Source organism: Delphinus delphis, chromosome 13, assembly GCF_949987515.2.
Source record: "Delphinus delphis chromosome 13, mDelDel1.2, whole genome shotgun sequence".
Taxonomy (NCBI): domain Eukaryota; kingdom Metazoa; phylum Chordata; class Mammalia; order Artiodactyla; family Delphinidae; genus Delphinus; species Delphinus delphis.
This window is the reverse complement of record NC_082695.1, coordinates 37,183,367-37,208,521: the sequence shown is the minus strand read 5'-3', so window position 1 is coordinate 37,208,521 and position 25,155 is coordinate 37,183,367. Positions and strand designations below refer to the sequence as shown.

General features: G+C 45.9%; 1 protein-coding gene across 2 annotated transcripts; it reads right to left on the bottom strand.

Annotated features, from left to right (window-relative positions):
- Window positions 1-107: 107 nt before the first annotated feature.
- Window positions 108-23,047, bottom strand: ENOSF1 (enolase superfamily member 1). 2 transcript variants are annotated; one of them, XM_060028758.1, is made up of 16 exons: window positions 22,042-23,047; window positions 18,458-18,566; window positions 14,437-14,552; window positions 12,441-12,527; window positions 12,086-12,112; window positions 9,970-10,042; window positions 9,822-9,860; window positions 9,310-9,392; window positions 8,495-8,529; window positions 6,505-6,592; window positions 4,923-5,057; window positions 4,058-4,099; window positions 3,120-3,249; window positions 2,781-2,880; window positions 1,113-1,194; window positions 108-494 (listed from the first exon to the last, which is right to left on the bottom strand). In XM_060028758.1, exons 1-16 carry the CDS (start codon window positions 22,123-22,125, stop codon window positions 393-395), a joined length of 1,332 nt encoding a protein of 443 aa, XP_059884741.1. In that variant the 5' UTR covers window positions 22,126-23,047; the 3' UTR covers window positions 108-392. The 2 variants fall into 2 exon arrangements, with proteins under 2 accessions (XP_059884741.1, XP_059884742.1); XM_060028759.1 differs by lacking the exons at window positions 14,437-14,552; window positions 22,042-23,047 and having other exon boundaries at window positions 18,458-18,520.
- Window positions 23,048-25,155: the final 2,108 nt, after the last annotated feature.

The window sequence follows — 25,155 nt, the reverse complement described above, 5'->3', positions numbered from 1 at the left end:
CTTTGCTGCATATCAGATACCTCATAGTGCTGCACGACTGTTTTATTATGCTAATTTATGACAAGTGTGTTTTTTAAAAAGATTAAGGAATTATTCCAACATGCTGCTTATTTTCAAAGTTTAATGTCTAGGTACCAGCACTTGATAGAAATTTTAACATCTTCCTGGACTTTGAGACAGTTGGATCTACTTTTGTTTAAAGATTACATAGGAGAATGTTTTTTGCTGAAAGAATCAAGTAATGATGACTAAGCTGATGCCTGAGGTTAGTATGACTTTCAGCTGAACTTGTTCTGATTGGTAGGATGAATTATTTTTTCTATTTTTGTAAAACCATACCCAAGAAATTTTAAGCCTTTTCACTTAAAGCAAAAGCTGTTAAGCATTCAGCTCTAATTCCCTCGAGCAGCAAGGAGCTTCTCCCAAACTTCACCATCTGGATACTGGTGTTTCTTTACAGACTCCTCCTTCATTTCTGTTGAATAGCCAGCATCCTATCAAAGACAAAAAATGGAAACTTGTTAATAACCACCTAGAACAAAAGTCATTTATTTTACTTATTTCTGCTGTTCCTAGAAATGCTTTTAAATCTAAGTCAGAGGCAACTGAATTAATGTTTTAAAAATAAGTTTGCAGGTTGTTTGAAATGGGGGAGAGGGACGTCCTTTATTGGCTGCTTCTCAGGATTAGTGAACTATTCACACCCTTTGATAGTTCAACCTCTGTTGGTGAAAATGAGCCCCGATCTCTTGAATAGACGGATAAATGGCGCAGACAACACAACTGCAGTCAAAACCTTTCACTAACTTGCTAGATGGTGCCGGGGTTTTTTTTTAGTTTCGTTTTGTTTGGGGCAGGAAGGACCCAAGGAGTGCATGTTTTCAGGTCCAGCTGGTGAGGAAAGGCTGGCGTGAGAGAAGCCTTGTCGGGGGCATCCTGACCTTCATTCAGGTCTGGGGAATTTGACTAAAGAGCGATATGTTTCTAGATATTGAAAACAGACTTGAAGGAGACAAAGCTTTGTGCTCTGGGGTCTAGCTCCTGAGAAGAGTAGGGCAGGGCTGGCAGTGCCTCCTCGGGGATGGGGGTGGGGCCTCCCTGGCCAAACTCACCTTAGGAGGCATGTAGGAAGCCTTCTTGATTATCACGGGGTACTTGAAGTGCTCGTGCAGGTGGTCGACGTATTCACACATCCTGGGAGGAAGGAATCGGGTTGGGGTAAAAATGCCTTCAGTTAGATAGTTCATGTGGTGCTGTTAGGGCAAAGGGGCGAGCACCACTAAGAAAGGATGGACTCTGCCAAGGCCTGGCTGATACCATGTATTTCTATGTAAGTCCCTCAGCCTCTGGACTTCAGGTTCTTCTCTGTAAGGTAAAGCAGTATGGGGGATTGGATGAAATGAACTGTGAAGTATCTTTTAACTTAAGGTTTTGGGAACCAAAAGGCATCAATTTAGACTTAGACGTATCTGGGATTTGGGTGCCTCTAGCCAAAAGGTGAACAGATTAAAGTCACCAAATGAGGTCCCTTCCAGCTACACAAATGATTTAGAAGAGCACAGGTTTTAGGATCAGACCAATCTGTTCAAATTTGGTGTCAGCCACTGTCTAGTTTTGTGACTTGGGGCAAGTGACCTAACTCTACTGCCTTACTTCAGCCATTGGTTAATGAACAGCTGAGATGAGCAGGCCATGTGTCCAGTGCTGGGGACACAAAGGAACTGGTAAGAGAGGGCCTTGTGGTTTCAATGGCCGTAGATACCAAGTTGTTGACTATAATATGTACTGTGTATAATCTATAAAGAACAGGCTACAGATGAAGAACCGGCCGCTTGGGAGAGGACAGCGGGCCTTGAAGAATGAATAGGGAAGCGGTGCTCCACACACAGGGTTACAAAGCAGGTGACAGCACACGGCATCTCTGTCTGGTGGCTGTCCCTCCTGCATGGTGGCATTCCCAAACAGTGAGGTCTGCTTTCAGGGGGTGGCATGAGGTTCTCACCCACTCATGGGCGGGCATAGTGCCCAGTGGGTCAGAGCTTGACCCTCTTTTGTATTCCTCAAAACTTTGCAGGACCTGTCAAGGTTGGTTGGAGCCCCTCCCTTAGTCCTGCTTTAAGGAACTGAAATGAGGGGGCAAAAGCAGAATAACCTAGGAGTGTTCGTTTTTCTAGTTTAAAATATCTCAGGTTTAAAATACCCAGCTGCAGAAAGAACCATTACTTTATAGTTGAAGTCCCCGTAGACCCTCACAGGTCCCACTTCTCAATCCTGAACTTGATGTTCACCTTTCCCGTGCATGTCCTCATGCTTTCACTGTATACTCCTAGTGATCTTTCTGCACTATTGCATTTAATTCTTGGAGGAGAGAAAGGCATAATAAAGTTGTATGTCTGCAGGTGACTGGAAGGAGACTGTCCTAATTTAAAGCTCACCTGGCACATGCTGAGAAATAAGACGGAACTAAAAGATGCAGCCAGATCCTGAAGACTCCAGTGTTGGGAAGAAATTGGACAGAAGCAGAGAGTATACATATGAAAGCGGGGCTTTAGAAAATCAGAAACAGGAGCTGTTTCTGGTTTCCATTTGGTTGCAGACTCTCCCCATCCCCCTTATGTACCTAGAAAACAGTAAGTCAGCTACCAGGAAACCACCCTCTAGAAGAAAAAAGACTATTCAGTAGTGGGGCTCAAACTGCCTTTGAGTTATGGGATGTGCCAGTGGCCAGGGGTCTGGCCTGGAGTGAGAGACAGTACTGAAGTTAATGCCGCATCACTGACCTGTCTTTGAGGCTTGCAGAGACTGATATGAAGTCAAATATAATCAGGTGCTGCACCAGTTCACAGAGGCCAACTCCACCAGCATGCGGGCACACAGGAACTAAAAGTGAAGACAGATTTCCACTGAGTGCTAAGTAGGGCAGCGAGGGAGAAGTGAAGGAGAACCTGTGGCTTTTCTTTTGCCTGCAGGTGATTAAATCGTTAATAGTTAGGAATGAAAATCATCAAAGATTCCCTGATTAAGCCTAACTGAGAGTTAGAAAAAAGTCAAAATGGGAAACTCCAGAGGGAACCAGGTAGGGAAATGGTGTTTGGTCCGCGACCCCGCGGTGCCCTTACTGTCAAACTTTTCGGCCATCAGCAGCACTGAGAGGTTCTCATTTACACTCCCCAGCCTGCAGCTGTCGATCTGGAGAAACTGCAGGGCTTTTGCCTGTAGGAGTTGCTTAAATATCACTCTATTGTGGCACTGGAAATAGAATTAAAATACACCAACAGAAGAGTCAGCCTCGGCCTTCAGGATCTGTATACCTGGCACTGCCCCCATTCCAAGTCTCTCATTGGTGGCCTCCTGGAAGCCCGGACTGTATTCATTTTTTGTTCTCACTTGGCATGAGGTGAGCCCTGACAAGCCAGGCAGGGACCTTCTGATCACTTTGTTACAGATTTGCTGGCGGAACCACGTGTGTGTCATGTAAAAGTCACACCACTCACCATCTATCAGTGCATAACCGCCACCTCTAAGTGGGAGATAAAGCATCAGGATGAAATAAGGGGATGGCGATGAGCAGGTGGCACGGGCGACAAAACAGAAGCGTGGCAGAACGGCACTGCTCCTTTTGCTGGGAAAGCCGAGAATCTGTTCCCTCACAGAGCTCTACTCGTGGGCCGCCTGCCGCGGGCTTTGGCAGGCACTTGTGCTTCGTTTATAAGCACAAAAAGGGAACGCAATCATGTTTACCCAGTTTGGAAGCTGGCTTTCTTAAAACCACATGGTGCACATTAGGCCCCTGCAGCTTTAAATTGCTGCCTTGTAAATTCCGAGGAGCTACGTTGAAAAAGATAAATGACCTTAGTCATAGGAATTGTAAAAGAACATGCAAACTCGACTATATATATGTCTTACTCCAGACTATGAAGTGGTCTAAGGTGACCCAATTTCTAAGATGAAGAAAATCTCCCAACTCAGAACAACAACACAGGTGATGGAGCCTAGCGTATGCCAGTGTCCCCAGTCGGTGGCCAGTGTGTGCTGACCCTGAGGAGACATCTCTTACCTGTTCTCCGGTGGCAACGCCAATTCCCAGGGGGACCAGTGCCTGTAAAATATAAGGCAACCTGATGTTATTTTCCTAAGTTTTTGAACTGAGACTCCTAATGTTTAAAAATATTTAGAGCTGTTCAGCTATTTAGAGCTGAAGAAGGAAACAGCCCTGCCATCGAGCCGTGTGAAGTTTAAGGAGCCACAGAAAGTGGTAGAGCGGGTGGGGGAGGTACACTGGGCCATCTCTGTCTGACGCCAGCACGTGTTCCATCCCACAACCAGTACCTCCCTGATTTCTCACCCATCTGGCAGCCTTTGGTTTAAATAGGGCTGCTCATGGAGCTCGCTCTGTCAGAGGATGCAAAAATATAGGGCTCCCAGAAGTTACACTTTCTCCTATGAGTGACCCACCTGGCGCTCTGGCTTATAGATCTGTGCTGTGAACCCGGCTAATGGGAGACTCCCTGAGAGACAGGATATTTCTCACATATTCTTACATATGAAAGGGAGAGAAGCCGGCCCAAATTCAGGTGAGTTTGCCCAGGAAGCGCCCTGGTTAAAGGGCTCTGTGGAAACGGATGGGCAGCCTTCTCATGGGGAGGCCTGAACTTGACATTAGCTAAGCAAACCTTTGCTTGTGAATCAGCCAGAGGAATCTACACTTTGTTTCAATCTGGGTGAGTAAAATATTTGAGTATCAGTCAGATTTCTGTATTTACAAAGTATGGGAATCAGGTCTGTTAACCTTTGGATTGCTGGTAGCCTTTCAACTGGTAGCAATTTAGTTTCTCTAAAATAAATAGAACTGTGAAAGGGAATAAGCCCAGCAATCTTAGGATCTGTGACCACCACTCTAGCAGCAGCAGCAGGTTTTTTACCTTGGAAATGGTGGCATGCCCCAGAATGTCATCAGGGGAGGTGGGCTCCTCAATCCACAGGGGCTTGAACTCCGCCAGCTTCGCCATCCACTCCACGGCCTCAGGCACATCCCAGCGCTGGTTGGCATCCATCATCTGAAAGGAGGGAGAGACCCTTCATGGGGAGGTGTGCCCGCTGCTGACCTTGCTGCAGGCTGTGGCTCCCAGGGAGGAAACGCTGCCACTTGGTGCCCCTGACTGCTGGGGCCCAGCACACACCCATAACAAAGGGACCCCAAGAGCAGCCACCAAGACGAACTCTGGCTCCAGATACTGTCTCAGGAGATGCAAGCTGCTCAGGGAGCCACTGTGAGGTGCAGAAGTGCTTGCTGGCCCTGGAGCTCCAGCCTGATCTACATTTAGAAACCACCCAAATACATTTGTCTTGCAGGGTTCATCATTTGTAGGAACTGTTTTATCACATTCTGAATCATGCACAGTTAATACCGAGTTTGTTCAATAGTCACTTATTGGCTATTACCTACTATGTGTTTGGCACAATAATAAACCCAAACTCTACCATTAATTAGGCATCTACTCCACTAGGCATTTAATGGATTTTGTTCCATTTAATATTTATAATAACTCTATGAGGCAGTTCACATTAACCCATCTTACAGACAAGAAAACATAAGCAGAGAAGTAACTTGCTCAAGGACAGTAAGTAAATGGCGAGTTCAAATCCAGGCCTCTCACTCTAAGGCCTGGGCCCTCTGTGTGCAGTGAGACTGCCAGGAAGCCAGGGTGTGCAGAGACAAGAAAGGGCCCCTCCATCCCCGATATCATCACACTTGGAGAAGCCAGACACAGAGATGGAATTCTTTAGTAGAATGTGCTGAGTGGCAAGAGGTCCCTTGTGGGACTCTGTGGGAACCAGAGGATAGTGCGCCCAGAATCTATTCCTGTCATAAATTATTTAGATGAGCATGACCTCACAAGACAAAAATAACATTAATTCATGTATAAATAGTGGGACTTTTGATCTTAGGTCCAGGACTCAAACTTCTATTTTAATATATGAAACATGCCTCCAAAAAAGATATAAAAACATCTTATTGTGACTATTTTATGAAAATATTTTACACATAGGAAGAAATGTTTTATAAAAATAGGTAGGAATGACTGATATTTAACATTTATCTCGGCAAAAGTTCCAGCATTTCTTGAGCAATGGCTCCCTGAGACCCACCTACCTGAAGGCGGGTTGGCGGATTTAAGAAGGGGGGGGGTTGAATGGTTGACACACCTGGGGCGCCAATGGGAGACCTGTTTGCTCAGGCGCATCTGTCCTAGCACAAAGGAACAAATCCCTAAACCTGATCTTACTTAGTTCCGCAGAATAAAAAACTATCAATCAGCCCCCTCAGTTTTTTGTTTTTTTAAACAATTCGCCTACTCCAAGAGCTCAAAGCTGTACTTCTGACATACGGTGTTAAAGTTCCCAATGTTCTTTAATCCTTGCTTGAAACAAGTTGTATTTTGGCCCTGGACAAGGCTTCTCACATACAGCTGCTTACTTCTCAGTGGCAGGGAGGTTACTTACCAGCGTCTTCTCAGGGCCGATCATGTTTCTGATGAGTCGGCATCTACGGATGTCATCCTGGAGATCAGCACCAACTTTTACCTTAAACCTATAAAATAAGTTTGGTCTCATAATTTAGATCTGTCCCCTGACTTGGCAAAGACACGTGGCTTTTCTGCAGAAGTAACTGTTTCTGTCAATAATTCACAGGTCACATTTTCTAGTAAACTCTTGCCCTTTCCCAATCAATCTTCAGACAAGCCACTCAAAAATAACCCTGTAAGTGTATCTTTTTACTCAGTATCGGGGCAGTAACTCTAAATTACCTACTGTCCTGAAGTCCAGCAATGGACAGAGCAGCTAGATCTTTAATAACATTAACTGAGTTTTTTGCTGTGCCATGAAGAAGAGTTAAGAACGGAAAAGGCATAGTCAGACTTGGCGGGTGAGCTGGCATCCTCTGCCTCACTCACCAGCCTCTCTGTCCTACACACGGACATCAGGCTGCCGCTTTGGAGCCAGGATGGCCCAAGGTCCTCCTCTCCACAACGCCCACCCGCTGTGCTAACAAAAAAGCCCCTCTCACAGCCTGTGCTGTTCTCTCCCCTGTGCTCAACACCAAACACACTAAAGATGACCTTTCTATCCTGGGTGGAAGCCTTAGCTTCTGGATGCTGGGCTTCCCATGCTCAGGGGCCTAGGAATCTCTCCTCGGCCTTCTCTGACTCCTAGCGGTGTCTGCTCCAGCCTTTCCTGGGCACATGGAGGGAGGGAAGGTGCCAGCACTCACTGAGCACCTGCTACCAATCCTGGCTGTGCTGGTCCTTTTCAGAGACAGCAACCTTGAAAACCATGAGATATTATGATTCCCATTTTATAGAGAGAAAATGAGGTTCAGAGAGGTTGAACAATTTGCCCATGGTCACACAGCAGGCAGGCACTGCAGGAGATGAAAGGAAAAGGCATGATGTTGATTCCAAATCCACCACATCCCAAGCCTCTCCACTGCTTCATGCTGCCTCCATCAAGTTCTCAGTCCCCAACCCTTTACGTAGCTGAGGATTCAACCATAACTCAGTGCCTCTCACAGTTCAGTGGGTATGCAGATCACCCAGGGATCTTGTTAGAATGCAGATTCTGATGCAGCAGGTCTGGGGTGAGGCCCAAGATTCTGCACTTGTTTTTTAAAGTTGATGGGAGATCTTGTTTTTGGTCCTTACTTATTAAGCAACCTATACAAATGGTTTTCTAAATCTACCGCGAGCAGCAGGGCACGCTAGTGCTGCTGCTCCACAGACCACACCTGGAGCGACAGGAGGCAGGTGGCCAGACTGTCGCGCAGAGAGCCTGGTGACGGCTCACAGGCACAATGTCCACCTTGAGCCGCATGGATGGGCTCAGTGACCAGATCAAAAGGTGATGGTCCCTGTGTCCTGCACAGCTTCGGGATTCGGGGCCACTGCCCACCGTAGTTTACCCCAAGGAAACCCCAGGATGCCCAGGGGTCCATAACCATGAGGGAGAAGGAGAAGAGAAGGCAGAGGCTTGGTCTGGAGAGGAGGTGGCCTGGGGAAGAGGGGGGCCAGACTCTTGGGAGAAGAACTCCGAAGATAATTATTGCGACCAGTGGCTGGAAGTTATAGGGAAGCAAAGGGTCTGCTACATTGAAGCTCTTCCAACACTCAGAGCCTTCCAACAACGCACAAGCTCGCTGCCTCTGGAGGTTTTCACATAGAAGCTGAATCAACGCTTGTTACTATAGTAAAGAGTAGATTTCTAGATCGGGGCTGGAAATCAATTATCTTTTTCAACTCTGATGTTCCACGATTCTAACTAGACTCATAACTCGTCTTTGGAGAAAGAGCTTCAGCTGAAATTTCCCTGGTGTGTCCTTACACACCAGACTGCCCCGGGCGAATCCTGGCCTCCTTGGTACTTTTGGATCCTGGCTCCTCTCCACCAACCAGCCTCTCTCGCTAACTGGAGAGTCAAGTTCACCCAAATAAGTTACCTGGTCCAGCCGTCCTCCAGCGCCTTGCTGCAGAGCTGTGGGGAGAGGAGCAGAGCCATCACCACACACACACTCCTAGATCTAAGCAGCACCTTGGCCATCTCTGATTTGGCTTCACAAATGCTACGGCTGTACCATGAACCAGAAGAACCACCATGTGTTGAAATTCAGAGCAGAAACAGCTTAGCCAACAGAGCATGACCGCTTGGTGACTTTCTTTCCTCATCTCTATGGGAACCATTTCATTAATGGTCACAACATTCCTGGTTGGGGAATGGAGCATTTCTGTCCCTCTTTTTAAAGCCAGGATGTTCTGTGGTATCCACAGGAAGAGTGGATAAAAGAGTAACGAACAGAAGCTAGTCTCCCCTCTCTCTCGCTCTCAGCGGCAGGTGAGCACAGGGTGATGGGAAAGGGCAGTAAAGCAGGCAGGCGCTGACCACCCATCAGGTGCCACCATGTGCTGCGAGCATCACACCACGGCAGCATTCATCGGAATCCTCAACCCCCTCCACCCCGGACAGCTATTATTTCCCCACTTCGCAGTGAGGAAACTGAGGCAGAGCACGGTTAGGGCTCACATTGCACCATGTTATGCTGCTGCCTCTGCCCGGGAATCAGCTTCCCCCTCCAGGGCCGAGGTGGGGCTCACCAGCTCACGGGCCCAGCGTCCACAACGGAAACGGCTTTCCTTTTGCTCACATCCAAGGACCTCCAGGGCAAGGCCTGGGATCCTTAACGATTCAGAAAGGCTAAGAGGAAAACATGATGTCCCTCCAGAAAGCCTGTCTAGAAAACCAGGTTCAAGCGCCCACCTGCTTCAGCGTGGTGTCCGAGTAGCCCAGCCAGGCGCACGACGTGGTGTAGGCGGGGTAGCCGTGCGCCAGCATTTGTTCTTCTGTGGAAACACAACGCTCGTCAACATTTTGTGTTTGCGGGACCTTCAGCTTTAGACTTGCCCGTGGCTAAGGCGCTGCCCATGGAGAATCCAGCTGTTCTCCTGCCCGCCCTACACAGGCACCTGGAGGCGGTGCGGATCCCAAGGATGTCACACCCAGGTCCTGGGATACCCTCTGGGACGCCCTGCTGGCCAAGGCCTTGCCCGTGGCGTGTGGTGTAACCCTAAAAACAGCCTTGCTCCCAGCAGTGGCCGAAGTGAACTCTGACCTAAGAGGTCACACCAGGAGGCCGCTGCATCTAGACTCAACCGTCTGTCCGTGGGCCTGCTGCAGGGGGATGATGCGAACCCCTGGACACTCAAGGACGGGGACACTCAAAAGTGCACAATGATAGCAAAAATAATGAAGAGAATTTCCTCACAACCCACCTCGCTCTTTTTTCCCAACTTGACCTTTCTGCAGAATTTCTGGAAAAAATAAAAAGCATTATCACTCTTTTAGACAACAAAGCACTCGGCCCTGTTGCTTCCATATAAGAATGGACCAGAAAGTTCCCAGCTCCTGGGGATGACTCACCATAGGCTTCCTCCTCTGTCAGGACGTCAGTGATGTACCTAAAATCTAGGCAGGATACCAGCTTCCTGGGGTCCTGGCAGCAAGAGAGCAGGTAGGAAAGGCCCACATCAATTCACAAGTGGATTATGTTTCTAAGAATCTGCTGGACATGGGCTTATTCTGACCGGGAAAGGACCTTTGGGTCCCCTTCTCCTCCCTCCCCGAAGTCGGGGCTTTGGCCTCACTGGGGAGGCCCACATTCTAGGCTGGGTCTCTGGCGAGACCTCCCCACCCCAATCTAAGTCAGTCAGTTTGGAAGCAGGTTGTACTGTGACCAATAGTACTCCGCTGTAACCCTTAAATATCATAAAAGCTCTCAATGCCGAGATTCTGCTTCTTTTAAGACCACTGGCATTGAAACGGAACAGGATCCAAAAGAATGAAAAGTCCACAGGTGGGATTTCAGGCACCTTCCTAGTGGCCCCAAATCATTCAGTTCTGGGGGCCACCTCCAACATCCCTCTCAGAGGCCAACCTTGAGCCTGCAGGTGGCTCAAAAGGTCCACGTCCTTCCCCTTCAGATGGCGCCCCCATGCCACCCGCAACCATGTCAGAGAGATGATGTTACAGCCTCTCATTTTCACTTTCCTCCAGAGAAGAGACAACGTCTGCCGGCCCAACAGTCTTGAAGGCCATGGTTCTTTGTTTTTTCTTTTTTTTTTTTTAGTAAATTTATTTATTTATTTTATTTTTGGCTGCGTTGGGTCTTCATTGCTGCACGCGGGCTTTCTCTACCTGCGGCGAGTGGGGGCTACTCTTCGTTGCGGTGCGCAGGCTTCTCATTGCAGTGGTTTCTCTTGTTGCAGAGCACAGGCTCTAGGGCACACGGGCTCAGTAGTTGTGGCTCGTGGGCTCCAGAGTGCAGGCTCAGTAGTTGTGGCACACAGGCTTAGTTACTCTGAGGCATGTGGGATCTTCCTGGACTAGGGCTTGAACCCGTGTCCCCTGTACTGGCATGCGGATTCTTAACCATTGCACCACCAGGGAAGTCCCAGGACCTTCGTTTGTTAACCACCAGATTTTCAGCAACCATCTAAGGCATTACCCCAAGCAAGATGATGCTCAGAGAGGTTAAGCAGCATGCTCAAGGTCACACAGCCAGGAAGTGGTGGAGTCCAGATTCAAAGCCAGGTCTGCCTGGGTCTGAAGTTCACTCCCCTTAACCTGCCCAGAGTTTTTTCCTCCTTGGCAGCCAGGTGCTCATCCCTGATATCAACAGGTCAGGGAGAAAGGAAACGGCAGGGGCACATCTTTAGAATTCACTGTGGGCTCCTTGCTCAAGAGTCTGATCTGCCATTTGCTCTTGGAGTCAAAGTGACCAGATAATATTTCAATAATAACATCTTGCTCGTCAGAGTTTGTAAAGCACTTTTCTCAATTGGTCTTTAAACCAATTCTACGGAATTTCTAGAGAAGTTATGATTATCCCCTTTTCACAGTTAGGAAGCGGAAACTCAAGAATTTGTGTTACATGTGGAAACAAGTGCCACAGTGGGGGAGGTGGGACCATCGGACCTCCCTGCCTGTGTGAGCACAGCTCTTTGTTACTTCAAATACCAGAAAAAGAATATTAGACTTGGGACTTCCCTGGTGGTCCAGTGGTATAGAATCCATCCTGCAATGCAGGGGACGTGGGTTTAATCCCTAGTTGGGGAACTAAGATCCCACATGCTGCGGGGCAACTAAGCCTGTGTGCCACAACTACTGAGCCCACGCGCTCTGGAGCCCATGAGCCACAACTAGAGAGAAGCCCGCACGCCACAACTGGAGAGAGAAAAGACCCACACGCCACAACTGGAGAGAGAAAAAACCCACAGGTCACAACTAGAGAGAAGCCCACATGCCGCAATGAAGAGCCCGCGCGCGGCAAAGAAAGATCCCGTGTGCCACAACTAAAGACCCGACGCAGCCAAAAAAAAAAAAAGAATATTAGACTTTACTGGGTTTTGTTTGATCAGCACTATAGTGATTGATCCAGAGGCAGTGCTGAATGTATTTACTGATTATCAAAAGGCAAGTAATCCATGAAATCCATTTCATTTACAGAAACAATGAGAATATTAAAGAATTTACTTACCATGTCAACAAGTAACTTCCACAGAGGCTTGAAGAAAAGAAAAGATTTGTAAAATGTGTGAAGTACCCAAAACGTGTTAAGTACCCACTTGTTTTCTGACAGTAAATGCACTAGTGGCGAATTCCCACTATCAGACTAACACCTGCCTCCCAGCCCCTCGCCTCTGCTACCCCTTCTTGCTCAGCCCTTTCTAACCTACTCCAACAACAACCTGACTGTGGCCAGTACCTCTCAGCGGAGACGAATAATCGAACAATTCTCCATATGTCACTTGGGAGCCTGCTGTGCGTTTGCCTTTGCTCATAGAGGAAGTGTCTGTGCTGCAGGGTCACAGAGGTGCTGCCTGGAGGATTACCTTTCCCTCCTGCTTGGCCCACAGGTCCCACACGGCATTGAGAACGGCCGACGTGGCCAGATGCACCACACCCTTCTCGGGACCGATCTGGTTAGGAAGCAAAACACACCAGCACTTCTTAGAAAAGAAAAAGATATTTAGGTCTTCTAGCCAGGGACATGTTTCATGAATTAAAAGGCAGCGATGGAAACTCACTTAGAGGATAAGCTCTTTTTCAATAGTTTCTAACCTATAGAAGATTTGCAAGAATAGTACAAAGAACTCCTATATATTTCTCTGTCTCTCTCTTTGTATATACATATATACACATATACACATATGTACAGAAAAATAAAATATATTATATAAACTTATTTTACTGAGTCATTTGAGAGTAAGTTGCAAATATCATGCCCCTTTAACCCTAAATACTTCAGAATGTAGCTCCTAAAAACAAGGACATTCTCTTACATGACCATAGAACAAGGATCAAATTCAGGGAATATAACATTGATAGAATACTATTACCTACAAAGACAGTCTATAATCAAATTTCACCAACTGTCCCAATAATGTTCTTTCTTGTATTCACATATTAGATTTAGCTGACATTTCACTTTAGTCTCTCTTTATCTGGAGCAAATTTTCTTCTTTTTAAAAATGATATCAATATTCTCAAAGAGTACAGGCCAGTTGACTTACACAATGTTCCTCCACCTGGGTTGGTCTGCAGCCCCATCATGATTAGATTGCAACGTTGCCACCACATTTTTTTGTTAGGGCTATTATCTTTTAGCACTTGGGTAAGACGTATCCTTTAGGCTTCCCCACTGTGTGGTTACCATTTCCCTTTCTAAGTAAGGAGATTAATATTGCCCCCAAGTTTTACCATCCATTGGTGATTCTTGCCTCAGTCAATTACAGGTATGGTTGTAATATGGTGGTTTTCTAATGTTACCATTCCTGTTATATTAGTGTGTATTCGATTGTAATGACAAAGTTTCCCTTGTTGGTTGGTTGGTTGCTATCTGAACAGACTCATGGAGTCTTAGGTTATTCAGTGACTTGTACACATCACCACCACATTTCTCTTGATGCTTGAATTGTCCCAGATTCGACCAGTGGGAACTCCTTCGAGGGGATGCTTTAAAAGCAAGTTTCACTTGGTTGGCAGAAGTTAAGAATGAAATTCGAGGCAATGTGGACAATAAGCCTTTCTCTGTGCATGGACAGGAGACTGAGCACTTAGGAAAAGACAGAGCTGATGTCAGGAGACATCGGCAAGGTCTCTGCTGCTAGACTGACCTTACTGTGATAAAATCCTCTCTCTAGAACCTCATTTTCTTCATGCTTTGAACTTAGGTTTCAAATATAGCCCTATACACATAAAGGTGCTCTGGTCTTTCTCTTCTTAACCTTTGTTCTTCTCTTACGTTTGTCCTTAATAAGTGCCTCCCACAACTTCAATTCTACTCACATTATGTCTCCCTTAAAATGGTTGCCCATGGGCTTCCCTGGTGGTGCAATGGTTGAGAGTCCGCCTGCCGATGCAGGGGACACGGGTTCGTGCCCCGGTCCGGGAGGATCCCACATGCCGCGGAGTGGCTGGACCTGTGAGCCATGGCCGCTGAGCCTGCGCGTCCGGAGCTCCACAACGGGAGAGGCCACAACAGTGAGAGGCCCGCGTACCACAAAAAAAAAAAAAAAAAAAATGTTGCCCATTCAGCACTTTATCCTCTAGAGAGTCTAGACCACTTCTCCCCATCCAGGGAGCAGAGATGAGGTCCATAAGGGCAGAGATAGCTCTCAGGATCCAAATATGTCCAGATTCAAGTCTTACAGAAAGGAACAGATTACCTCAAAATACTGATTGTCCAAATGGTTCAAGCCCTAATTTATCTGAATAAAATGTTTTACCTTAAAATTGTAAACCTGTCTCTATTTTCACAAATGCTGCAATCAAAGGACATGAGACCTGAGTTATTTATAGAAGTGTTTTACAAAACAGGTGCCTTACCCATCTGAGCTGGCTGTCGCTCGTGAGCTGTCTGTAGAAGCCTCTGAAATCACCAACAATGTCCCCGAGGTCCTTGTTAAGCAGGTGGGGGGCCAGGGCATTCACAGCACAGACAACTATTAAAGGGGATTTAATTCTTGTTTAGTTTTGGTGTAAATAAATTAAGACACGCAAGCACCACAAACAATCTAATGTGGGCATTAATGAAAATAATTTTAAATACAAAAGGTACATGCCTTTAAAAATTGCCCCAAATATGTCTTCTATGGTTGTCATAACTAATAGCACACGATAGAATGACTGTTAATCTATATACTGAGCTTAATTTCTGAAAAGAGCAAACCCATTTTGATTGACAGAGCCATAGATCTGAAAGTTTAAATCACGTTCCCAAATCATTTTCCTGTTCACTTTGTAAAGTGTCCATATGTCAGCTTCAAAACCAAACCTTGCTAATTCATTGTTCCTAAGGAATAAGACTCTGACTTACAGAATTTTTTTAAAAAATGCCTTTTGATCATTGTCAAGTATAGAAAGTATCTTGAATTCACAGCATAACTCTATTAAAAATGAAATGAATTTGCAAATGGCTTAATACTTACATGTAAAATGTTAAACTACATGAAAACACTTTTCATAAACATTAAATTTCTTACCATTGACTTGTGATAGACTACATTTTTCATAACTAATTTCAAAGTTAATCTGCATTTGGGTCAGCATTACCATCAATTACTTATTTTTGGTGTTCTACTTAAAAAAGACTTTATTGTGTTATTTCAGATGAACAAGTAAAGTAACAAACTGTATGGGAAAGATCCTTCTATCCTTTGCTCAGTCTATAAAACACTCAGTCTATGTGTAAAAGGCCAAAATAATCAAACCAAGTCATCAACTTAGCCCTAAAGCAATGAATTTATTATAAAAAATTTTGATCGACTTTTGTTTGGTATAGCCACTGCTTCAATATTAAAATTCTCACATCATTTCACAGGATAGTTGTAGAGGCACAGTTTTACTATCAGTCAGATCTTAGGAGAAAGATGTTTTGAAAGTATTTAAAACATGTTCTTAGGATCTGCTTGGTCTCTGTGACGCAGCCCTCAGATGATTCGCACTGGCTCTCACATACAGCATTTAGGGCTGATCCACACTTTCTGTGTTCTCTAGGGCTTTTGTTAATGGAATGCAGACTGATTCCAGTTCAGGTGCTCAGTCCCTAGAACTGTGAGAAGACAGAGTGCTCCTCAGTCCTTGATGGTTGGTGCTCTTGGATTAAAGACATCTGAAGAGTAAGTCAGCGACTCTCGTATCATCATCTGCATTAAACCTCTGTTCTACTGAGATGGTTGCTGAAAACCATGGACTGTTCACATCACAAAGCAAACACATTTAACAAATGTTAAGGATGGGCTCATCTTTCACAGCTCTAAGAGAAGCGCAAGCAACACTAACACATTCATCTAGAGGATGTGGATTCTCCTTGCTCAAACTGAGGCCACTGCAGGAAGTTTACTAAAATTTGGTGCCTTCCACAGAAATTTGGGCGGTGGTGGTCTGACTCCAGTGTGGAGAACAGTCTGCTTCAGGTGTGCACATCTGAAGCAATGGGTGGGAAATCTGTCTGGAAACACTCGGCCTTGAAGGCAGCTCCGTGCTGACTGAGGCCAGGGTTCTCTCCTGTGACTACATCTCTCCAGGACTCACTTCCTGGGACCTCCTGCCCGGGAGGGACAAGTCAGTAAAGGCTATGGAGGACCGTGGGTCTGAGCTCTCATGCTGGCAAGAACGCTTGTGGCCATCTTTTCTCTTTAAAAATTATGCTTTTTTCACCTCTTTTTCTTTTCCTATTAAAAGAAACTATATTGGTCTCATTTATACATAAAAAATCAACCATAACTTCCCCGCTCTCTCACATATAGGCGCTTTCTTCACAGTAATGAGGAAAGCATTGTTTTCTTTCTGTTTTCTTGGATCATAAAAGATGATTAGGTAAGTAGGCTGATAAAGGCTGCAGAAGAACCGTGATGAGCTAATGGAATTTTTTTCAACTTTAATTTGAACACCATGTAACACGTTCAGTGAGACGGCAGTGGCAGTGAAAAATGCAACAAGGTTAAAATTAAAATGGGTTCCGTCATGCTGTGGTCTGAAACAGGCGGAAGCCACCTCCATCACCACAAAAGAGCCATTTGTTCCAGGCACAGAGAGATGGAAATTGATTTCTCCTGCTCGAGGCATCCATTGGGACAGTGTGGGGGAGGGGAGGGGTCAGGGAGGTCCCCACACAGTGAACTCAGCAACACATCTGTCCCAGGGACCACGTGACAGTGCAGCGTCCCTCCACTGCGGGCCCAGTTCCAGGTCCTGGCTGTTAACAGAGAGTGGTTCTCATGGCTTGTCCCAGAACACATCTTGTAAGCCTGCTGAGTTTTGTACAAACTTTGGGGGCTGCCCTGTATGGCTGGAGAAAGCAGCTTCATAAAGTGCTCAACTTACACCAGTGAATTAAAGTTGCAGGAGAAGCTGATACACAGCTCAGCAACCTGTGGGGGTCAGCGGTCACTGCCTGGGAGAAAACATCAACAGTGAATGGTTGACTTAGGGGGAGGGGGTCAGGGAATCATTGCCGAGGTGCCTCCTTCTGCCCAGCCAATTCCTAGTTACCCCTCAAGGCTCATCTCAAAACCTCATCATTGCTCTGAAGCCGTCCTGACCCTCCTGGACAATGAACTAAACTTCTTTCCGTGTAGCTTGTACTCAAAAAAAAAAAAAAAAAAAAGTCCTTCTCGCACTGCACTATTGATTCTTTTATGTCTGTCTCCCTGAGAAGTTCGTGATTTCCTTCTCCTTGTACGTGGGACTCTGTCCCCTTTCTCTCTCTTTGTTTGTAAAGTCATTTCTGCAGTGCCTGGCAGAGCGCCTAGCACACAGGAGGTGTCTGCGGAAGGCCCAGCTGACGGATGACTGGACGGCAGCCCTGGGAGGAGCTGGAAGAGCCTGATGGCATCCACATAACGCTCAAGAAAGGTTCCCTTGTCCTACACACACACACACACACACATACATACACACACACATACATTCATACACACATACATACACACACACACACACCTTTTATCTGCTCGATGATACCAAAATCGTTCGGTGGGTCAAGAGTTTTCTTCTACAACTAGGCAAGGGCTGACAGTACAAATATCCATGAGGGAGGTATCGCATCACCACCAAAGTTAGAGAATCTATTTCCTCCCTTCCTGGACCCTCACCCTTCAACCTATCATAATTCGGCTTCAGCTCCTAATGAGCCATTGAAATTGATCTGTCAGAGGTCTTCTTTTTGTACATATTGAATTTTGTACACTGTGCGTGCATTAAAAAAAACAATTATGCATTTAAAAAAAAACAAGCAAATAATTTGTATGTAAATATTCCGGAGAGAAAGCACTTCGGGCAGTCAGGACTAACCGAGCAGCTGTCTGGGCCTCAGTTTCCTTATCTCCAAAAATGTGGACTCTCAAGACTGCTGAGCCCTCGTCCAGCTCTGAGAAAAGACAGGCTTACTCACGGCTCAATGTGCATTCTTCACTATCTGCTCTTCCAGATGAGAGTTCTGAAACTGGGCAGGACCTACAGCCTTTTCTGCCCAGAAGAGCAGTGAACTTGAAACCAACTCAGTGTGGAATATTCAGAAAAGCAAGTAGGCTCTCTGCACACAACAATAAGCCTTGTCCTGTGAATGCATGCCTGCCTACGTCATGTCCCTCACTCACTCACACAGTTCAGGTCCTCAAAGCTCTGCACAGAAATCGGCTGAGATTCAAGGATTCACCTGTAGTCTATGGATGACTACAAGGAGAGAAGCCAAAATCTGCTATTTAAAAATTTATCCCAATGAAATAAACCATTAAACATTGTTTTTACTCACTTCAAGCAGTGTAAATACGGAGGAAAATAAGGTCAGAACTGGAATGTAAATGAAACTTAAGCATTCTGGAACCTCAAGGGATGTTCAACTCACCAACTTCAGTGCCTTTCCCCAGAGTGAAGGTGATTCCGTAGCCCTTGAGTCCATCTTCCGCATCCGTCTCCAAGACAACATAGGCAGCTGAGTAATCAGGGTCTGTGTGCTGGAGGGGAAATGATCCCCCCAAATCCGCAAACGTGAGAAATCCCCAAATAAACCCGGGAATGATGTCACGTAAGAACAGAAAACACCAAAAAGAGTTCCCATCAGAGGGAACTGTTCATGTTCCCCAAAGGAAACACAGGAGCTCTGAATGGACAAAAGGAATGTCCTCCTGAAGGATGGCAGTTGGACTTGAGGTGAGAGTGAAGATCCAGGAATGAGATCTGGGAGTCTTTGGCATAAAAGTGGTCACTGAAGCCATGAACACAGAGGGGGTCTTAATGGGAGTGTGTGATGAGACAGGAAAGGCATTGAGGCCTGAGCCTTGAGAGGGAAGAAGGGGGTCAGTATAGGAAGGAGCAGCCAGAGAGGCAAGTGGTCAGCGAGGGAGGGATGGGCAGCAGACAGCAAGAAATGTAGACCAGGGTGAAGGACACTGGATGCAGAAATAGAAAGGGCAGTTCCAAGAGAAGGAAGGAGACACAGGTCAACTTCAGGTTAAGGAGGAAGTAGATGAACGGATGGAGGCAACAGGCATGGACCAGTAATCTAGGGTTCGGTGGGGAAGGGACAGAAAGGGGGTGGAGAGGCCAAGTAAAGACTATTCCAAAGTGGGAAGCCCTGTCCATGTGGGATGGAGAGGGGCCACTAGAAAAGGAGAGGCTTAAAATGAAAAGGGAACAGGCCCTGGCAGTCAGAAAAGGTGGGCATGGGGACACAGGCATAAATCAGTTCTGGAGAAGGACATGCCTTACAGAATAAAGGGAAAGATGAGAGGGATGGCTGGAGGCTGATGTGCAGAGATGGGGCCAAGGGCGCATTAGTCTTCAGTCTTTGTGGTGACACAGTGGCACAGGACTGGGTGGCAGAGGCGGGAGAGAGTGGTCTGGACAGCAGCTCCAGGGAGCTCAGCAGACAACGGGGAATGGAGAGGAAAAGTATGGCTGGGACAAGACATGGAAGCAACCTAAGGGTCCATTGACAGATGAATGGATAAAGAAGATGTGGTACATATATACAATGGAATATTACTCGGCTGTAAAAAAAGAATGAAGTAATGTCATTTGCAGCAACATGGACGGACCTAGAGATTATCACACTAAGTGAAGTCAGTCAGACAGAGAAAGACAAATACCATATGATATCACTTATATGTGGAATCTAAAATATGACACACAAATGGACTTTACAAAACAGAAACAGAGTCACAGACATAGACAACAAACTTATGCTTACCAAAGGAGAAGGCAGGTAAGGATAAATTAGGAGTTTAGAATTAACATATACAAACTACTATATATAAAATAGATAAACAAGAAGTATTTACTGTATAGCAGAAGGAACTACATTCAATATCTAATATAAACTATAATGGAAAAGAAAAAAAAAAGTCGGGCTGGGAAGTGGCAGGCTCAGCAGAGCTGGGCTCTCTGGAACCATAGTTAGCTCCTGCATAAGTGCTGGTAAGAGCACTGCAGGCCCGAGGGCTCCACGTTTCTTAAAAGGCTGGTAAGAAATCGTAACTGGAACCCACTGCTTGAACAAATATGGGGAACAGTTTCAGGGCTCCTTCATGAAAATACCCTACTTGTGATCAGGAAGACTCGCTCTGCTGCTAAGTGCTAAGGGAGCTGAACTGCTGAGTGCTGCGTGCAGTGAGGGTGCGGGGAGCAATCCTCAGTCATGGCAGTACTGCTGAGGACTGACAAGCAGACTTGCGATTAAGAAGGCACTTGGGGGGAGTTCCCTGGTGGTCCAGTGGTTAGGACTCTGCGCTTCCACTGCAGGGGGCACGAGTTAGATCTCCTAAGATCCTGCATGCCTCGGGGTGGCCAAATAAATAAGTTAATTAATTAATTAATTAAAAGGAAGGCACTTGGAAATCAGCATACAACACACACCATATCTCTGGGAGATAATACTTCAGTATTTATGAGCTTGCAATACAGCTGTCAGATAATAATCTCTCCTGACCCAGAGGTCATAAACCACTCAGGCCAGAGACAAATTCCATTTCCTAAGTTATTCCACAGTAAGCCAGCAACCTTAACACTTCACAAATTCAAAGAAGAGAAAAATGGAGGTCAGCACTCTTCTGCTTCAGTTTCTTCATATGTAAACAGTAATTACAGCCACAGTTATTGCCAGCCTTCTCTGTGTCAGGCTCTCTACACACATCTCATTTACATGTATAAAGCAGACACTGTTACACCCATTTTACAGATGAGAAAACCCAGGCCTGGAGAGATTGTGTGGTTTCCCCACAGCTGCTACACCTCAGAGGGGCAGAGGCAATAGCACATGATCAGGTATTTGAATTTTACAAGTCAGTAAAATTTCAAATATTTGTTTGGAGATCCACAAAGGATTGCCCAGTGGGTGTTTTTTGTCATTTACCATAACATCATATAAGAAAGGACAAATAAGGGTTTTTAAAAGCAGGAAGAACCTAATCTCAGAATAAAGGACATTCTTTTAAGTAACTTTAGCACTTTTTAACAAAAGGTCATTTCAGGTACACAAAGAGCATAGGGAATGTAATACACATCAGGGTGCCCTCCATCCAGCTTAAGAGGCAAAACTTTACAGTGTGAATGAAAGTCCTTGGGTACTCAATTCCCCTCCCTCCATACAAGTAACAGATAATCATTATCCTAACACGGATGTTTCACACATTCATTACATACCCTGCAACTTTGTTTTTCCAGTGTGCCATGTGTGAGTGGGCCGGGAGGGGCAGTGAGGATCCAGTGGGGACAGGCCTGGAGGAGACCCTGCACAGGACTCATATTTGGGAACCACTGCACTAGAAGGTGGTGGCGGCGTGGGCTGTCCCGCTAACACTCTCAGGGAGCAAAAATGCCCTTCAGTGCTTACTTTACTGCATCTCCAAAGGCTGACATCTACTTAACTCTATGTGACACATCCTCTATAACCATGTTTTCAGGTAATTTCATGAGAGCCCCCTCTTACACGACCCAGTTACTGCGAGTTTGTTCGTCTGGTTTTCCAGCCAGACTGTGACTCCTTCACTTCGCAGATGGGCCTCTTGGGTTAGGAGCTTTCCCAGGTCACACAGCAAGCTGTGGCGGAAGCAGGATCACCACCTAACACCCTGCCCGGGTCTTCCTGGTCTCCTTCTGGTTGAGAAGCTAGCGCTGTGTTTTAGAGTTTCACTGGTGGGAACCTAACAACATCGTTTTGCAAATACGATTCGCATTTCCAGCAAAATGAGAATTGTAAATGTAAAAACAGGAAATACTAAATGTCAGCAAAGAAAGGAACAGTAAGAAAAGAGAAAAAAACCTAGGAGAATGGAGAGTCTCTAGATACCTTCATTCCCCTTCCCGACCTCTCCACTTACAAAAGCAACGGTTCCAAGGTTGGGAACCTTCCTGGGGCCTGTGGGGTGCCCCGAGCCTAAACGGCCCAGCGTCGGAGGGGCGGGAGGGCACCGGCGGTCAGGCAGCGCTTACCATAGCGTCCGAGCCGTGGCCCCCGAGCGACGTGGGGAAGCGCACGTCGCGAACCGAGAGCCGAGAGATCCTGCCGCGCACCATGTCGCCCGCACCCCGAGGCTGCCAACTCTCACGGCCGCGCTCGAGAACTTGGCGAACTCAGTGAACTTGGCCCGACTGGAGTGGCCAGCCCAGTTCAGGGTCCCATGACTCCTACGTTTTTCGCGCCAAGTTTCCGCCCGTACTGGGGGAGCTGCACCACAGGCGGACTCGTTCGGGTTCTCCACCCACCTCGCTCCGCGTCGGCAACCCCGCAGGACCCTGCTCCGCCCAGACTAGAAACACGCAAAGTGACCTTACCGGGAGCGGTGCCCGAGAGTGCGAGCCCGAGAGTGCGTGTCCGGTCAGAGTGAGATCGCCTAGCAGCAGATTCGGGTCAGCTCAGCACCTGCCCTCAGTCGGAAGGTCAGCCAGGATAGCCTTGGGCTAGAAGATCCTAAGGGTCTTTTAAGTGACCTCAGCCTGTTTACCACCTGATAAAGAGGCGGCTCACGATTTATTACACCCTTGCTGATGCAGAGTGCTTTAAATACATGACCTCTTATCCGCCCAACTCTACAAGTAGGCAGGTCATGTCCATTTTATTGGTGAAGGAATGGGGATTTGGAGAGATTGATTTAAGAGACGTGCCCAAGGCCACAAAGCTAGTTAAGTGGCTGAGAGTTCTAGCTGCAAACCCAGGGCTCTGTCCTCTGGGTTGCAGGGACTCTGGGGTTCAGAGCTATAGGATCCCTCTGACAGCATGGTGAAGGCTATGGACACCGCCCCCTCCAACGTGCACATGTAAGTTTTTATACCATTTTGGGGGGGCGGGGGTCACTGACCCCTTGCCTTGTAGTACAGCAGGCCACCTTTCAGTTCCTACTTCTGGGGACTGCTTTGAAAATTAAATGTTTGGGAAGCAGTGCTGTATAGATATTCCATTAATATATGTTCCTGTTGGTATGGCAAGGATGTTTTCAGGGATACCCAGGTCACCTCTGCTGCTCAAGGATGCAAACCCCGTTGAATGAATTCCTTTGGCTAAAGACTGAGATGGTTAACTCAAACGCCTACAGAGGCTGCATGGACACCAAGAAGCAAAGGTGTGTGTGGGGGCGGGGCGTGAGGCAAGAGACAGTCACTGCAGCTAAGGGGCAGCCAGTTAGCTCCAGCTGATTGTGGCCCTGTGGGAATTAGAGCCCGGATTGCTGCATCTTCACATTTTCCAAGGGAAGTCTGAAATTCGGATGTTAATAGGAAATAGCCCTTCTTTTCCCTGTCCTACCCACTTTGCCATTTAGATAGAGATAATTTTACATATGGATCAACATTTATTAACACTTAATTGTGTTACCTATTTGTTCACCCCTATTTTTTGCTTTCTTGATTTTGGGGGTTGGGGGTATGTGGCTGGAATATATGCTCAATTTATTTTTTTCAGAATGGGTCTCTGGCCTGGGTGATATATTCCGAGTACTTTGTGTTCTGAAGATGTCTTTTTCTTTCAGATCTGAAGGATTTTATTGTATAGAATTCTTAGTTCAAATGAATACTTTTTAAAGTAATGTTAAGTCTCATTCTTTAAAGAATACGCTGAGTTTTGGGTTTTTTTCCCACTCTCTGGAAAATGTTTGGATTTTCTCTTTATGGTTTAAAAATATTACTAATATATGTTTAGGATGAACTTAAGTATTAATCTTACTCTACAACTGATGGATTCTTTCAAGCCAGAAGCAATGTATTGCTCTGGAAAGTTTTCTCTACTGTTCCTTTCATTGGTTCTTCCTCTTCATCTGGAACTTACGTTGGTTTGTTAAGTTCAAATCTGAATCTGTCACCCATGCTTTAACTTAAACAAAAACAAAAAATCCACAATTTTTTTGACTCTTTGTTGAGTTCTGGGCATATCCTTTGGTTTAATATTCCAGCTTACTGACTGGATCAGTTTATCATACAGGGAGAGGCCTGGCTACCCAGCTATTCCAAATGCTGACCACACCCCCCATCCAAATCCCTATAATTAATAGCCCCATTACTTCTAGGAAAAATAAAGTAAAAGGGACAGGATTTATACTCCCATCTTACACAGCTAGAAAACCAGTTAAAATATTTGGAAGAAAGGACTTCAGACACTGGACCACAGGAGAGCAGAACTGTGATCTTGGAGAGAAGAAAAACAAAGCACCCTACAGTTGCACCAGCTTACTGTCTGGAGGCTGGAGGCTACTGGAAAGGGGGGTCCCAAACTGAGCCTAGCAGCGTTACTGACTTGAGAAGACTAATATTAGTGTTTGAGGAGGCCAATGTGGCTGTAATTTTAGAGGCAGAAAACAGAAGAATCTCTTCTAATCTTTGGCTGAGTGTGGATATGCACATGAATTAGAGGAAATTATTCAAATTTGAGGAAAGTCACCAGAAAGGAATAGGCAAAAAAATTATTGGAGGTTGCACAAGGTAGGGAATGGTACCTATTCCTGCCAGCCAGAGTGAGAAGATTTAGTAATACATGGGGCATCAGGTAGAACCCTCAACGGGGTATTGCCTTACTGGCAGAAAAAGTCTCCTAAGACTAAAGATTGTTTTGGATCTAACAGAACTTGAATGCAAAACTTGGAAGGATTCAACTGATTCCAAGTTAAGACTAGACAAAATAATACCTGGAGTTTCCACAGGGCTTAAAATAGTTCCTGTCCCCATGAGCCAGGGTAGAAAGTGTACATGAATCAAAATTCAACATTATTTAAAGGAATGCCCCCCTCCAAATTCTAGCAACCAAAAATTACAATTTATAGTGTCCAGCATCCAATCAAATTTACTAGGCATATATAAAAGCGGGAATATATAGCCCATGAACAAGATAAAGGTCAATAAATAGAAACAGACCCAACAGTCCTAAAATTCAGACAAGGACCTTCAAGATGGAAACTACAAGCATAAAGAGGAGAGGTATGAAAGATACAAAAAAGAAAAAAATGAAAGCTACAATTTCTAAGATTAAAAAAATACACTGTATGGGATTATAAGCAGAAAAGACACTTCAAAAGAAAAGATTAGTGAATATGAAGACAGAGTAAAAGAAAGTATCCATAA